This window comes from Rhinoderma darwinii, chromosome 12 (genome assembly GCF_050947455.1).
Source record: "Rhinoderma darwinii isolate aRhiDar2 chromosome 12, aRhiDar2.hap1, whole genome shotgun sequence".
Taxonomy (NCBI): Eukaryota; Metazoa; Chordata; class Amphibia; order Anura; family Rhinodermatidae; genus Rhinoderma; species Rhinoderma darwinii.
The window spans coordinates 34,872,447-34,889,605 of record NC_134698.1 but is presented as its reverse complement, the minus strand read 5'-3'; the positions used below and the strand labels follow the sequence as shown (position 1 = coordinate 34,889,605).

The following is a 17,159-nucleotide window of genomic DNA, read 5'->3' as shown; positions in this document are numbered from 1 at the left end:
CGCCCTGAGAGACCTGCTAGTTAGCTATCCCTCTGCTGACTCCCTAGATCAGGTTATGGCTTTAGCGGTACGACTTGACCGACGACTTGAACGTTTTTGTTCCTTCTCCTCTGACTCCCCCATGATGGCTCCCGAGGTTCCATTGCTTCATTCTTCCACGGAAAACTCGGATGAACCTATGCAACTCGGGGCCTCCGTGTCCCCCAACAATGTAGAGAGTTCCGCAGGAAGAATGGTCTCTGCTTCTACTGTGGGGATGACAAGCATCAAGTGAACAACTGTCCTGGGTGTAAGAAGCAGCCGGAAGAACTTCCGCGCCTAAGTGATCATCGGGGAGGTCACTTGGGCGCACAGGTATTTCCCGTAAAGATGAAACCTAATAAAATCTTGCTTCCCTTTCAGGTCTCTCTTGGTGGTGGGTCTGCTACCGGCAGTGCCTTTGTGAATTCAGGGTCTTCTGCTAATATTATGTCTGTGGAATTTGCTATGTCTCTAGCTATGCCATTGATTGATTTGCCTAAACCTGTCCCGGTAGTGGGTATCGACTCCACTCCTCTTGCTAATGGTTATTTTACACAGCATACCCCTGTTTTTGAACTCCTTGTTGGCTCCATGCATTTGGAGCAGTGCTCTGTACTGGTGATGCAGGGATTATCGTCCGATTTGGTTTTAGGCCTTCCCTGTTTGCAGTTGCATAGTCCCACGTTTAATTGGAATACTGGGGATCTTACTAAATGGGGTAATGAATGCATGACGTCATGCTTTTCTGTTAATTCTATTTCTCTCCCTGAGGAGGTGAACACTCTACCTGAGTTTGTTCAGGACTTCGCTGATGTTTTCTCTAAAGAGGCCTCCGAAGTGTTACCTCCTCATAGAGAATATGATTGCGCAATCTATTTGGTACCAGGAGCTAAGCTCCCTAAGGGTAGGATATTCAATCTCTCTTGTCCCGAACGTGAAGCCATGAGAGAGTATATTCAGGAATGTCTGGCCAAGGGTTACATTCGCCCCTCTACTTCTCCGGTAGGTGCTGGCTTCTTCTTCGTAGGGAAGAAGGATGGTGGTCTTAGGCCGTGCATCGACTACCGAAACTTGAATAAGGTCACTGTAAGGAACCAGTACCCCCTTCCTTTGATTCCTGATCTCTTCAATCAGGTTCAGGGGGCCCAATGGTTCTCTAAGTTTGATCTACGGGGGGCTTATAACCTTATCCGCATCAAAGAGGGGGGATGAGTGGAAGACTGCGTTTAACACGCCCGAAGGTCATTTCAAATACCTCCTCATGCCCTTTGGGTTGTGTAATTCTCCCGCGGTCTTCCAGAATTTCATAAATGAGATTTTAAGAGACTATCTGGGGGTATCTCTTGTAGTGTACCTTGTTGACATACTTGTGTTTTCCAAGGACTGGTCCTCCCACATTGAGCATGTCCGGAAGGTGCTCCAGGTCCTTCGGGAAAACAAACTGTTTGCTAAGACCGAAAAATGTGTGTTTGGGGTGCAAGAGATACCATTTTTAGGTCAAATCCTCACTCCTCATGAATTCCGCATGGACCCCGCCAAGGTCCAGGCTGTGGCGGAATGGGTCCAACCTGCCTCCCTGAAGGCGTTACAGTGCTCCCTGGGATTCGCTAATTATTACAGGAGATCTATTGCTAACTTCTCGGTCATCGCTAAGCCTCTTACGGATCTCACTCGCAAAGGTGCTGATCTCCTCCACTGGCCTCCTGAGGCTGTCCAAGCTTTTAAAGGTCCTTAAGAAGTGCTTTATCTCGGCCCCAGTGCTGGTTAAGCCCAACCAAATGGAGCCATTCATCGTGGAGATTGACGCCTCCGAGGTGGGAGTGGGTGCTTCTTGTCCCAGGGTACCAGGTCCCTCACCCATCTCTGTCCCTGTGCCTACTTCTCCAGGAAGTTTTCGCCCGCTGAGAGTAACTATGATATTGGCAACCGCGAACTCTTAGCCATTAAATGGGCATTTGAAGAGTGGCGCCACTTCCTGGAGGGGGCTAGGCACCAGGTAACGGTCCTTACCGACCACAAGAATCTGGTTTTCTTAGGATCTGCCCGGAGGCTAAACCCGAGACAAGCTCGAATGGCGTTATTTTTTACCAGATTCAACTTTTTGGTCACCTATAGGGCTGGGTCTAAAAATATTAAGGCTGACGCACTGTCGCATAGCTTCATGGCCGGCCCTCCGGAGGAGGATCCTGCTTGTGTTTTGCCTCGAGGTATAATAATTTCCTCTATTGATTCTGATTTAGTCTCCGAAATTGCGGCTGATCAAGGTTCAGCTCCCGGGAACCTTCCTGAGAACAAGCTGTTTGTTCCCCTGCAACTCCGGCTAAAGGTACTTAGTGCAGAGTCATGATTTTCCCTCTCTAGCCATCCAGGCATCCTGGGTACCAAGCACCTCATTGCCAGAAACTACTGGTGGCCTGGGTTGCTTAAAGACGTTAAGGCCTACGTCGCCGCTTGTGAGGTTTGTGCTAGGGCCAAGACTACCAGGTCCCGAACAGCGTGCTTACTATGTTCTTTGCGCATTCCCCCAGAGACCTTGGACCCATATCTCCATGGATTTTATCACCGACTTGCCTCCATCTCAAGGCAAGTCGGTGGTGTGGGTTGTAGTAGACCGCTTCAGTAAGATGTGCCACTTTGTGCCCCTCAAGAAACTACCCAATGCTAAGATGTTATCTACCTTGTTTATCAAACACATCCTGCGTCTCCATGGGGTTCCTGTCAATATTGTTTCTGACAGAGGGGTACTATTTGTTTCATTGTTTTTGAGAGCCTTCTGTAAAAAGTTGGAGATTGATCTGTCCATCTCCTCGGCTTTCCATCCCGAAACTAATGGCCAAACGGAGAGGACTAATCAGTCTCTAGAACAATATTTAAGGCGTTTTATCTCTTACTGTCAACATGATTGGGGCTCATTCATTCCCCTCGCCGAATTTGCCCTTAATAACCGGGTCAGTAACTCGTCAGGGGTCTCCCCCTTTTTCTGTAATTTTTTTGGTTTAATCCACGGTTCTTCTCCGTTTCACCTGGTAGTTTCAACAATCCCGAGGTAGATGTCGTTCATCCGGAACTGTGCACAGTCTGGGCCCAGGTTCAGAACAACCTAGAGGCGTCCCAGAGCATACAAAAGACTCAGGCAGATAGAAGACGTTCTGCAAACCCCTTGTTTGTGGTCGGAGATCTTTTGTGGCTATCTTCTAAAAATTTGCGCCTTAAAGTCCCGTCTAAGAAATTTGCTCCCCAGTTTATAGGGCCGTACAATGTCATTGAAGTCCTTAACCCTGTCTTTTCGAGTGTACGACGTCTTTCATGCCTCCCTCCTTAAACGCTGCTCCCCGTCCTTGGCTCCCTCGAGGAAACCTCTGGTCCCTGAGGGGGTAGAATTCGAGCTGGCCAAGATTGTGGACAGCAGGATGGTCCAAGGCTCCCTCCAGTACCTGGTCCATTGGAGAGGATACGGGCCTGAAGAGAGGATTTTGGTACCCGCCCGGGATGTTTACGCTGGGGTATTGCTCAGGAGGTTCCACCTTAGTTTCCCCAATAAACCAGGTCCACCTAGAAAGGGTTCGGTGGCCCCTCATAAAAGGGGGGGGGGGTACTGTAAAGGATTTGCCAGACACAGGTTCTGTGTCGACGCCCGTGAGCAATCAGTCTGCACCTGCTTCTATGTCTCTGAGACTGACTCCATCTTCCACCACTCAGGATGGCAGGCTTAGGAGTGGGAGAGCCTATCACAGCCTGGCCAGACGGAGCTAGTTCCCGCCCACTGTCTATTTATACCTGCCTTTCCTGTTCCTCCTTTGCCTGTGATTCTTCTATGCTTGTTTCCTGGCTTGCTGCTGCTGTTTGTACTACTGATCCTCTGCATGTTATTGACCTTGGCTTTCTGACCACTCTCCTGCTCAGCGTTTTGTACCTCGCTCACTCCTGGTTTGACTCGGCTCGTTCACCTCTCTTGTTGCTCACGGTGTCTCCGTGGGCAGCTGCCCCGTTTCCCTAGCTTCTATGTACCCCTGTCTGTTTTGTCTGTCTTGCACTTACTGAGCGTAGGGACCGTCGCCCAGTTGTACCCCGTCGCTTAGGACGGGTCGTTGCATGTAGACAGGGACTGAGTGGCGGGTAGATTAGGGCTCACCTGTCTGTCTCCCTACCTTGTCATTACAGGAGGTGTGGCACTATCTAAAGGAGGGCTGTGCGGCATTATCTACAAGGGGGCTTTGTGGCACTATCTACAAAAGGGGCTGTGTGGCAGTATCTACAAGGGGGGACTGTGTGGCAGTATCTACAAGGGGGGACTGTGTGGCAGTATCTACAAGGGGGGACTGTGTGGCAGTATCTACAAGGGGGGACTGTGTGGCAGTATCTACAAGGAGGGACTGTGTGGCAGTATCTGTGTGGCAGTATCTACAAGGGGAGCTGTGTGCCAGTATCTACCAGGGGGAGCTGTGTGCCAGTATCTACAAGGGGGGGCTGTGTGGCAGTATCTACAAGGAGGGGGCTGTGTGGCAGTGTCTACAAGGGGGGCTGTGTGGCAGTATCTACAAGGGGGGGCTGTGTGGCAGTGTCTACAAGGGGGGCTGTGTGGCACGATCTACAAGGGTGGGCTGTGTGGCACAATCTACAAGGGTGGGCTGTGTGGCACGATCTACAAGGGTGGGCTGTGTGGCACGATCTACAAGGGTGGGCTGTGTGGCACGATCTACAAGGGTGTGTGTGGCACGATCTACAAGGGTGTGTGTGTGGCACGATCTACAAGGGTGTGTGTGTCACGATCTACAAGGGGGTGTGTGTCACGATCTACAAGGGGGTGTGTCACGATCTACAAGGGGGTGTGTGTCACGATCTACAAGGGGGGGTGTGTGGCACGATCTACAAGGGGGGGTGTGTGGCACGATCTACAAGGGGGGGTGTGTGGCACGATCTACAAGGGGGGGTGCGTGGCACGATCTACAAGGGGGTGTGTGGCACGATCTACAAGGGGTGTGTGTGGCAGTATCTACAGGGGGAACTGCCACGATCTACAAGGGGGGGGGTGTGGCACGATCTACGGGGGGGTGCGTGGCACGATCTACAAGGGGGTGCGTGGCACGATCTACAAGGGGGTGCGTGGCACGATCTACAAGGGGTGTGTGTGGCAGTATCTACAGGGGGAACTGCCACGATCTACAAGGGGAGATGTGGCAATACAGGGGGCTGCGTGGCACGATCTACAAGGGGGGGGCTGCGTGGCACGATCTACAATGGGGGGTTGCGTGGCACGATCTACAAGGGGGGCTGCGTGGCACAATCTACAAGGGGGGGTTGCGTGGCACGATCTACTAGGGGGGGCTGCGTGGCACGATCTACAAGAGGAGTCTGTTCATTATTTCTTCATAATAGTCTCATTAGCCTTGGTTAAACCTTAATGACCGCCTATAAGTGTTTTCACGGCGGCTATTAAGGGTACTTATGCCAGAGCACCGCCTTTTCACTGCGTCACTTTGGCATAAGATAGCACCCCCGGGAGGCGCTTAAACTCCATATACTCGGCTACAGAGGTAGCTGAGGCCTCGGAGCACAGACCGAGGACCGTTTTGTCCGGTCCCCAGTCAAGTGACCGCCGTTATTCACCGAATAACGGCGATCGCTATAAAAACAGCGGCGGTTACTTCTCTCTTCTATCGCACAATATATTCTGAGAGAAATGGTCAAAATAAGGGCACCCTCTATTAGACCCCCCCCCCCCCCGTCTGTCCCGTACCTGATCATCAAGACGGCGTGACTGACTGTCACGTCACAATGACAGAACACATTACACTACGTAGGTGTTCTAGCAGCGAGCTGCAAGTATAAATGTCCCATAGTGGGACAAGTAAAAAAAAAAGATAATAAAAATGTTTTAAAGTGTAAAAATAAAAGTTATAAGTTACATAAACAAAAATGCTTTTCTTCCTATAATAAGTCTATTATTATCGGAAAAAAATGAACACGTTAAAAAAAAAAAAAAAAGTACATATATTTGGTATCACCACGTTCATAACGACCCCAACTATAAAACTATAATACTATTTTTCCCGCACGATGAACACCGCAAAAAAATAAGTAAAGTAACAATGCTCGAATCACTATTTTTTTGGTTACCACCCCTTGCAAAATATACAATAAAGAGTGATAAAAAAGTCGCATGTACGCCAAAATAGTACCAATAAAAACTACAACCTGTCCCGCAAAAAAACAAGCACAGCTTTTTTGACTGAAAAATAAAAAAGTTATGGCTCTAAGAATATGGTGACACAAAAAAGAAGTGATTTTTATTGTGCAAATGCTGCAAAACATAAAAAAAACTATATACATATGGTATCGCCGTAGTAGTGCCGACCCGCAGAATAAAGTAAAGTGGTAATTTATAGCCCATGGAGAACGCCGTAAAAAAAAAAAAGGAATAAAAAACATTGTCAGAATTGATGGTTTTTGGTCACCTTGCTTGCCAAAATTTTTTATAAAAAGTGATCCAAAAAAATCGAATGTACCCCCAAAATGGTACCAATGAGAACTACAGATGGTCCCACAACAAATAAGCCCTCACACAGCTCCGGTGAAGAAAAAATAAAGAAGTTCTGGCTCTCAGAATATGCAAAATGTGCAGTGTTCCAAAAGCGGATAAGATTGGGCACCATTTATCAGTGCGACACTGGCCACATATCTGTGGATTATTATTTATTTACCCCATTATTATACCATCTTAGTATGCCCTGATGTAATCTGTGCGGAGAACATATGCCCCCACATTATAAACTGAAATACCAGCTAAACACCAAACAGAACTACTACCTAGATAAATCTGGGCTCCAAAAGCCAAATGCCACTCACAACTTTCTGAGCCCTACAGCATGCTGTGACGATCACCGATCTCCGGTCACGTCGCAGGGGTGAACTACACTACTGAGCTTATTAATTTACCACATAAATCCATGCCCACCTACTCTAGATGACAGGATTATGCCAAATTACTCACATAGGTTTCCAACACCCCAATAATTTATACCACAGTGTGCTACACCACCTATACTTATCTAGGCAATAGGGGCCTACGTCTCTATGTTCCCTTAACACCAGTTCCTATAACACAGAATATCTAAATGGAACACAAAATACAGGTAAAGTTCCTCACCTTCGGAAGATTGAGTTCTGTAAGACTACAAGGAAGAGACTTATAAATATTTCAAATTTAATACACAATAGTGCAGTGCAATACAAAAAATAGTTGTCAGATTAAAAGATGAAAAATATACATACAGTTACAATGCAATCAAACAGTTTATGAAAATAAAAGGGATAAAAGAAACAGAACAAAACCTTACTGATGTACAGCGGCGATATCCTGGCTGTGGGGACAGCTGAAAATATGGGCAGTCACTCCAACCGAGATATGGATCCCCAACGACTGACACTGACCCGCTCTTCTCCTGGCATTTTAACTCAGTTTTTCCCTCCAGTTCACTGGCTGGTGATGTCACTGTGAGGAGGCTGTTCATATGATAATGAAGCGTACTCCTCCCATTACACAGTTGTATTTCTATAGAGAAACATAAAAGTGGTCATGTGTCCTTGCAGGAATCCCCTAGAAATATAATATTACCTGCATTCACCTGTGCAGACATTTACCAACCAGGAAATATCAAACACCACTATAATAGGCCCATGTTTTTAGCCAATAGCCAATCCCAGGTAGTTCCTCTGAGTGTAGGGATCTGAATTTGACATATATGTGAGGGCTATTTTCCCTGATCATAACTAGCTATGTGGGTCACTACAGATATCAATTATGATGGGGTTTGCCTTGATGTATCATATTTTCATTGAACACCATGCCATTCTCCCAAGTTTCTCCTGGTCCCCAGACAGACACACCAAAGGCAACCATTTGCATAGCTTTAGATGTTTGGTCAGGATGTTTGGGCAATTACCTCCAGCCCTAGGTGAGAATCCTATCTAAGGCTAGATACAAGCCCTGGTAAAAAATCCTTAATCAGCACATCTCGCACCTTGGTGAGGAAAGGGCCAATTAAACATTTGTCAGACAGTGGACGTCCTTTGATGACCAAAGATCTGCATTTCTTATGTAAATCAGATGTATCTTCTGTGTCAGAAGGAGTTATGAACTGACCTCCTAATAACCTACTTTTGATGATATTACCTATAACACCACACATGCCCAAACAGCAGTTTATGTCCACAGATATGGCATCGCCATACCCGGGAGAACCACTAAAGTACAATATGTCATGAGAAAACAACCTCCGAACCACTTGGATAGGTAAAAGCATTCCAGAGTTATTACCACATAAAGTGACATATGGCAGATTTGAAAAATCTACTTCGTCCTGAAGGCCAAAACAGTCAGTCCTGAAGAGGTTAAACATTATGTTTTAGTCAGGCGCACTGACTTCATTTAATTTTCTTTTAAATTTATTGTTATGGTAACTCCTTTTATAGAACTATATCGCTTGTAAAATGTAGAAATGGTTTTATGCTCGAGTTACATAAAAAAAATATGGAAAAAAAATGACACCTCATTGATTGGGAGAGAGAGCAAACCTGGCGAGGGGAATGGAGATGTTGGAAAGAGGTTGGGGGGCAATCTGAATCTTTGCCCCGGGTGCTGCAGAACCTAGCTACGCCTCTGCATACATTATTTAGAAAAAATAAGCAAATGTTTCTTAGTAAAAAAATAAAAATAGGAACTCTGCTGTTACTGCAGATAATCTAAAAATTTTCTCTCTTTCCCAGGCATCTCCAATTCTGAGAGATTTTTTGGACCGAATGTTGACACGAGAAGCAGTAGAAAGAGCCACAGCCCGGGAGCTTCTGGACCACTTTTTCCTTCTCCAGGCTGGCCTTCCAGAATGCTTGGTTCCTCTAATCAAGCAGTATAACAAGAGGAGCTCTACCTGCTAATCCTGGGGAAAACCTAAGTGCTAGATGCTTTCTTGGAAACCCGTTCATGGATCCATAACATCTTGCCTATTTGATCCCAGAAAAGTAAAAAATATAGAATATAAAAAATATGACATTGCACCACAAAGGGATGCACCCCACTTTCAGACAATACCTGCTGCACGTATCCATTATAAGAGATCTTGGTTGTGGTAAAACAACTGATCTACTTGAACTACCCAGATTGAATCTCTTCACTGACTTCCCAGCCTTTCAACTGGGTTAAAATGTAATTGTTTACAGAAGTTATTAACCATTTCACTGCTGGGAAGTACAGTAAACTGGATGCTGACTGTGCTAGCAGCAAAGTGGTAAAGAATTTATTTTTACACTGGAAAAGAAATTCAAAACATGGACCACGACAAAAGCACCTTATCTTTTACGCAAGTCCAAGACCTGGCTGTAGGAGCATTCAAAACACTTCATCAGATTACCAGCAGAGGGAGCTGGAGTGCACAATGACAATCATTACACCATTTATTTGCAGACTGTTTTTGGCCACTCCGTGGTCTTGTAAAAATGCAGTCTGATCTGACTAAACTTATAAAAGAGATTAAAAAAAAGAAAGCTACAGGTTATAGTTTAGCTGCAAAAAAAATTGCACAGCAGATACAAAAGCTAGCCGATTAACTGGATGTACTGTGACAAATGCTAGTTCAGCAGAGATGACCTTTTAAAGTGGCTTTGTGAGATTTGTTGCGCACAGACCACATATACACGACAATTGCAGGACATAAAGTTATAAAGTATATTATGTTTGTGACGCTTTACAGGTTTCTGACAAAATGTCTGCTCGTGTTCTGTCCCGAGTGTGTATGTGTTTGAGTTAGAGAGACGCTATTTTGTTTAGTGGTGTCCTAGTTCGGAGTACGCCCACTTGACCCCACGCCATTTTACTTAAAAATGTGTTTAAAATAGATTTTACTTTAATATTACTATGTGGCTACAAAACTATTACAATTATTGTTATGAGAACCTGTCAAGGGGAATAACTTTTCTCCTGTGCACGCTGGAGCAAAAGACTCTTATAGAACTGATGTAAAGATGTCGACCATTTATCTAAGAGGTCTGGAGATTGTTTTCTCCGGAGCCGTTATTGGTCGTGGGAAGTGCACTCTTTACTGTTGAGAGAACATTGTTCGTAACGAAATGTAGTTCTCCTGTTTTAAAGCTTTATTAGGTATTAGAGATTTTCCAGGAAAATCCATAGATGGCCTATCATTTGCATCGGACCACCAGGACCCCACCGATCGGCAGAACAAAGAAACATTTGCGTTACCTTTACTGTTTGAGACATCGTGGCATCCCCATACACGTGGCTGCGCCTGGTACTGTAGCTCAGCACTTTTCACTTGAATGGGGCTAAGCTGAAGTACCGGCCTTCATTTTTCTGATTGGTGGGGGTCAGACACTGCTTCCCGCACATTGATGGCCTTCCCTAAGGATAGTCCAATAACGGATAATTCTTAAAAGGGCTTTCCCAACAAATGACTTATGATAACTAGATAAGGTATAAGAAACACATAAATTGAGGCTCAGCAACTGGGACCCCCACAGACGGCACTGGTTTTCATGGGCAGATGATTGCACGGGCCCTGCCACCTCTAAATGAACTCTCTGAGATCTACTACCAGAATGTGCATAGAGCTGCAGCTGTTCTGTAAAAAAATGTTTCTTTTCGTCAGGATAGGTCTTTTATAACTCACAGAGGGAGCGACTATTCATACATTTATTAGACCACAGGATTGTGTAGACATACAAGCCAAAAATGTATTCCCACTAACTGTGTGGTAATAATTTTCTAAAAGTAAGAAAAAGCTTTATTAAGGTCACTAATATTATGATATATTTCATTGCTGTATTCACCACATACAAAACGGACAATTGTCTGTATGAACGGCAGGAATGCCTCCATTCCCTAGTCAGTAATTGATTTATCCTGAGGAGTTTCACGTTTAACAATTATAGGACAACATTTGTGATTGTTCACTATATTAGTAATAATGGGAGGAATGCCTCCATTTTTTAGGTAGTAAATCCTTTTGACTTGGTGACAATTTCAACGTTCACAATTATAGGGCAATGTTAAAACACTTGTCCCTTTGTATTCGCTTATGGTACTATTGGGAGAAATGCCTCCATCCCATAAATCTATGGTGCTATCGCATGGGTTTATGGTGCTATTGGGAGAAATGCCTCCATCTGTTATCTAGTAATTTATCTAATTCTTCAGGAAAATAAAAAAATCTTTTTAACAAAAGGGAATTACCCAAAATACCTCTGTTAACCATATTTTTGCAGTCTTAATAATAGGGTAACTAATTGCAGTCCGTGGACACTTTTTAACACTCAATTGTCTGTTTTGTATGTGGTGAATACATCCATTAAATATATCTTCATATTCGTGACATTAATAATGTTTTTTTCTTATTTTTATAACATTATTACCACAGGGTTAGTGGGAGTAAATCTGTGTTTTGTAAAAAATCTTTATATTATATAAAATGTATCGTACAATGCAGTAGAGCCACAGTATTTTATATTGTGTTTTTCAATGTATTTTCTTCTTTAACCAGTCCAGAATACTACACAAAATCACGTCCTTATATAAAATATAGTCTAATGTGGTCCATTTGTTTGTATAAAATGTAGTATTCTGTGAATTAAGGCAGGACTAGACCGTAAGAAATTGCCTAAAAAAAAATCTGTTTGTTGAAAGGGAATCGGTCATCGGTAAACTATGTATTTTTCTTTTTCGAATAAGAACTTTTTTAGTTTTTTTTTATAAAGGAATACATTGTGAAATCTAGTTCTCACACTGACTAGACTAGAAATTATTAGAGTATGGAGTTGTAATGATGGGTGTTGTACTTCTAAAGACTAGATATGCAAGGATACACAATTAATGGAAAAAAGAGGGCAGTTATGCGTGCATACACCTCAGACTCTGTTCACACTACTGCTACAGTATTTTAGTGCACTTATACAATATACAGATATAATATAACTGAGGGACTGGCTATTGTATGTTTAAATTCTCTGTGTGTGTATAATATATTATATTAGCCTCGCCTTTCTTGTTTAGGGATAGGGCGACACAGCATTGCCCCTAAGTGGTGATAAAATTGCAGGATTACAGTGACCACCGCACATCAATGTTCCACTATAGGTAAACATTGAGGTTGTGGTAATCCTCCGATTTTTACCATCACTCATAGGTGTCATTGCGGAGTCCTGGTCTTACTGAGCAGCTGTATGCATTCCCTGTACTTGAGCGAAGGATCATTCTCCGACAAAAGGAGGCATTGTAGTTCTTTCAGCTTTGTTGAGGTCAAGAACTGTAAAGTTGTGTCCACTTCCAATATGGTAGCCCCTGGTTACATTTTTTTTTTAAAATTACACATAACCCTTCTCAAAACTGCTGACAGGTTCCCTTTAAATTGTGATTCATGAGGAATTCCCTTTCAGGCCCGGTTCAACTACGCAGCGTATCCAACCTAGAACCCACAGCACATACAGTACGAAAAACCACTACATTGTGGTGCAGTTTCTCGGCCGGAACTTCTGCTGCGGAAGTCAGTGCTAGAAAAAAAACAAAAAACTTTCATACTTACCCCACCTGTAACTATAGCGATGCATACCTCTGACGTTCTGCAGCCCGGCCTCCTGGGATGACGTTTTATCCCTTGCGATCGCTGCAGCATGTGATTGGCTGCAGCAGTCACATGGGATGAAACCTCATCCCTGGAGGCCGGACTGGATGCAGGAGCAGTGAGTTCTGGGTGTTTATGAGATTTTTTTTTTCTGAGTTGCAAAATTCTCAGCTTTTCCGTAACATCTGCTATTTATTGCTGGTTTTACCTCCCCATTGAATTCAATGGGGAAAATCTGCAACAGAAAAGCAGCGATTCCGCTACATAAGTTGACATCCTGCGGAATAAAAAGCTGCACCGCAGGACAATTTATAAACTATTTTTCAGCGGGTTCCTTATGTAGCGTGTGGATGAGATTTGTTCAAATCGCATCCACTTTTCTGCTCCTGTAATACACAGCGGATTTTCCACAATGAAATCCGTTGCGGAAAATCCGCAGCATTTATGCTGCTTGTGAGCCCGGCCTAAAAGATCATTTAAATCCGTGCTCATTCATCAGAAAGCACATGACAACAATGACAGACATACAAGGTACTATAATTTTGAATATACCTCATCTAGCAAGGTGCTAAATTAGCTCTTACTTTGTAATACAGTGTATTTTGAAATTAGATCACTGAGCGGGAATCTTGGGGACCATGGCTGCAGGGGGAGCTTGTTTATTACTTATGTAGGGTCATACAGTTGCCTATGTGCATGAAGTATAGGGTGCTTTGGTGATTTAAGTATAATTCGGTCTGTATTGTGACTATCCAGGACAGTATATAGAATAGTATGATAGAATTTCCCCTTGCAGTTATCGGCCTTAAAGTCATTCCTTAATTACGGTAAGTCAAAAATTGGCCATAGGGTTGAAAAAGATCTAGATTTTTATTTTTTTGCAAAATCGCCCAGCCCTAGTTTGTATGTGTCTCCAATACCTGCCCTACCTGCAAAAAACAATATTCAGCCCTGTTTAAGTTTTGTATGGAAAAGGCTGACTCTGGTCAGTAAGTATTCCATTTCCCTGCAGCGCGACTACATGAGAAATTAAGCATTATACAGTTCCAATTTAAATAAATGGTCTGTCTATAAAATGTTCTGGGTCCTCCAGAGCAAAACTCTATATAGCTGTTCTCTGCATAATTGATGGGGGTTTCAAAGGGGGATCTCCCTTCTAATAAATGAGAATGCCCTTCGATGAAGATAATATTAAATTAATCAGAAATACACTCTATACATTGTTAATGTGCTAAATGACTATTCTAGCTGCAAACGTCTGGTTTTTAATGCAATATCTACATAGGTGTATAGAGGCCCATTTCCAGCAACCATCACTCCAGTGTTCTAATGGTACATTGTGTTTGCTAACTGTGTTAGAAGGCTAATGGATGATTAGAAAACACTTGAAAACCCTTGTGCAATTATGTTAGCACCGCTGTAAACAGTTTTGCTGTTTAGAGGACCTATAAAACTGACCTTCCTTTGAGCTAGTTGAGAATCTGGAGCATTACGTTTGTGGGTTCGATTAAACTCTCAAAATGGCTAAAAAGAGAGCTTTCATGTGAAACTCGACAGTCTATTCTTGTTCTTAGAAATTAAGGCTATTCCATGCGCGAAATTGCCAAGAAACTGAAGATTTCCTACAACGTTGTGTACTACTCCCTTCAGAGGACAGCACACACAGGCTCTAACCAGAGTAGAAAGAGAAGTGGGAGGCCCCGCTGCACAACTGAGCAACAAGACAAGTACATTAGAGTCTCTAGTTTGAGAAATAGACGCCTCACAGGTCCTCAACTGGCAGCTTCATTAAATAGTACCCGAAAAACGCCAGTGTCAACGTCTACAGTGAAGAGGCGACTCCGTGATGCTGGCCTTCAGGGCAGAGTGGCAAAGAAAAAGCCATATCTGAGACTGGCTAATAAAAGGAAAATATTAATATGGGCAAAAGCACACAGACATTGGACAGAGGAAGATTGGAAAAAAAAGTGTTGTGGACAGACGAATCGAAGTTTAAGGTGTTTGGATCACACAGAAGAACATTTGTGAGACTCAGAACAACTGAAAAGATGCTGGAAGAGTGCCTGCCGCCATCTGTCAAGCATGGTGGAGGTAATGTGATGGTCTGGGGTTGCTTTGGTGCTGGTAAAGTGGGAGATTTGTACAAGGTAAAAGGGATTTTGAATAAGGAAGGCTATCACTCCATTTTGCAACGCCATGCCATACCCTGTGGACAGCGCTTGATTGGAGCCAATTTCATCCAACAACAGGACAATGACTCAAAGCACACCTCCAAATTATGCAAGAACTATTTAGGGAAGAAGCAGGCAGCTGGTATTCTATCGGTAATGGAGTGGCCAGCGCAGTCACCAGATCTCAACCCCATAGAGCTGTTGTGGGAGCAGCTTGACCGTATGGTACGCAAGAAGTGTCCATCAAGCCAATCCAACTTGTGGGAGGGCCTTCTGGAAGCATGGGGTGAAATTACCTCAGCAAATTAACAGCTAGAATGCCAAAGGTCTGCAATGCTGTAATTGCTGCAAATGGAGCATTCTTTGACGAAAGCAAAGTTTGAAGGAGAAAATTATTATTTCAAATAAAAATCATTATTTCTAACCTTGTCATGTCAATGTCTTGACTATATTTTCTAGTCATTTTGCAACTCATTTGATAAATATAAGTGTGAGTTTTCATGGAAAACACAAAATTGTCTGGGTGACCCCAAACTTTTGAACGGTAGTGTACATTTTAACTTTGTAAAGTATTGTTATAAAAATAAAAAATGGTTTCCTCACAGAAATATGGTAATCATCTGCTTGTAATAGCACCCTCTGGTGTTCAAATGTATAGGTCTCTGCACATTATTCTAGAGAATGTCAAATGTGCATGCACATTACAATACAGTTAAAGAAATCGGCATGTCTTTAAGGCTAGACCTATGCCTAAGGCTTCGTTCACATCTGCGCTAGGGCTCCGTTCCGTCGTAACGGAGCCCTGACGGACACAAACGGAAACTATAGGTTTCTGTTTCCATTACCATTGAGTCGACGACGCTATTGATTCCATCAAAACGACGGAACCCTTGCAAAACTGAGACAAATGGAATCCATTAGCACCGGATCAGTCACCATCGAATTTAATGGTGATGAAAACGGAAACCTACGGTTTCCATTTGTCAGTCAGGGCTCCGTTCCAGCGGAACGAAACCATGGCACAGATGTGAACGAAGCCTAACAGACCTTTTACTAAAATTACGTGCAGAGACATATACATTTGAACACCAGGGGTTGCTATTACAAGCAGATAATTGGCAATTGAAATTTTGTGCCAAATCTATCACCATTTTTTGTTTTTAAATGACCTGAAAAGGGTTAATTGTATAACCTATATCCAGTCATCTACTCCTGGGACCAGCCAGTGTGAATAAATGAAAAGTCTGCTGTGCTGCTGCTATCACATGTAACATGTACTGTATGTGTACAAGCACTTTCAACAAACCTGTTTAAATAAAACCATTGATGGTCTGACATGGTGCGTGATTTCTGATCTCTGTGTTTACAAGGAGTATGTCTCCAGTTCTTTTCTTTCCTGTGTGAGTACTTGGATGAAGATCTTCTCCAGAAGGCATTTGTCTTAAGAAATGATTTCTCTGCACCATGTAACCTTCATTCACAGGCAGGAAGTCTCCGAGATTAGGATATTTATCTACATTCCACTGATGCGTGAGAAAATTCAGCTGGAAACAAAACTCTTTTTACACAATACATTTACAGAGCTCCGGCTTCATTCACATCTGCGTTGGGACTCCGTTCATGGGTTCCGTCAGACCTTTGCGTCAGGGGAACCCATAAACGGAAACCATAGGTTTCTGTTTGCATCACCATTGACTTCCATGGTGAAGGATCTGGTGCAAGTGGTTTACGTTTGTCACCATTGTGTAATGGTAAAAATCACCCGTAATTACGGGCCCATTAGTTTCTATAGCCGATGGACACCTTCCAATATATTTACAGCAAGGTGTCCGTGCCGAAGAAACTTGCAGAAAAAAATAGGACATGTCCTATTTTTTATTTTAGGGACCATGCTCCCATACTTTATAATTGGAGCACGGCCTGCAAAAACGTCTGGCTTTCTGCGGCAGGCCATGCCCGTATTTACAGGACATAATTACGGGCACGGTCGTGTCCATGGGGTCTAAGGGTTCTGTCGTTTTAACTGAATCAATACTGTAATCGACTGCGCTATTCATTCCATCAAAACGACGGAACCCTTACACAACGGTGCCAAACGGAAACCATTTGCAATGGATCAGTCACTATTTAAATCAATGGTGATGCAAACGGAAACCTATGGTTTCCATTTATTTCAGTTTGGATTCCGTTAGTGGGTTCCCTTGATGCAAAGCTCCGATGGAACCCATGAACGTGGTCCCGTCGCAGATGTGAGCGAAGCCTTACATTATTACTCTGACGCCTTTAGAGGCTAGGTCCATCGTCACAACCAACCAGTGGCGTAACTACCGCCGTAGCAGCC

At 43.7% G+C, this 17,159-nt stretch overlaps 1 protein-coding gene across 2 annotated transcripts in view; it reads left to right on the top strand.

Annotated features, from left to right (window-relative positions):
- Nucleotides 1-16,155, top strand: part of PAK6 (p21 (RAC1) activated kinase 6) — a 197,473-nt gene extending 181,318 nt beyond the window's left edge. For both annotated transcript variants that reach the window (XM_075843781.1, XM_075843780.1), the window contains exon 9: nucleotides 8,788-16,155. In XM_075843781.1, coding sequence (XP_075699896.1) covers nucleotides 8,788-8,955 — 168 coding nt within the window. In that variant the 3' untranslated portion in view covers nucleotides 8,956-16,155. The remainder of the gene's footprint in view (nucleotides 1-8,787) is intronic.
- The last annotated feature ends 1,004 nt before the right edge of the window (nucleotides 16,156-17,159 follow it).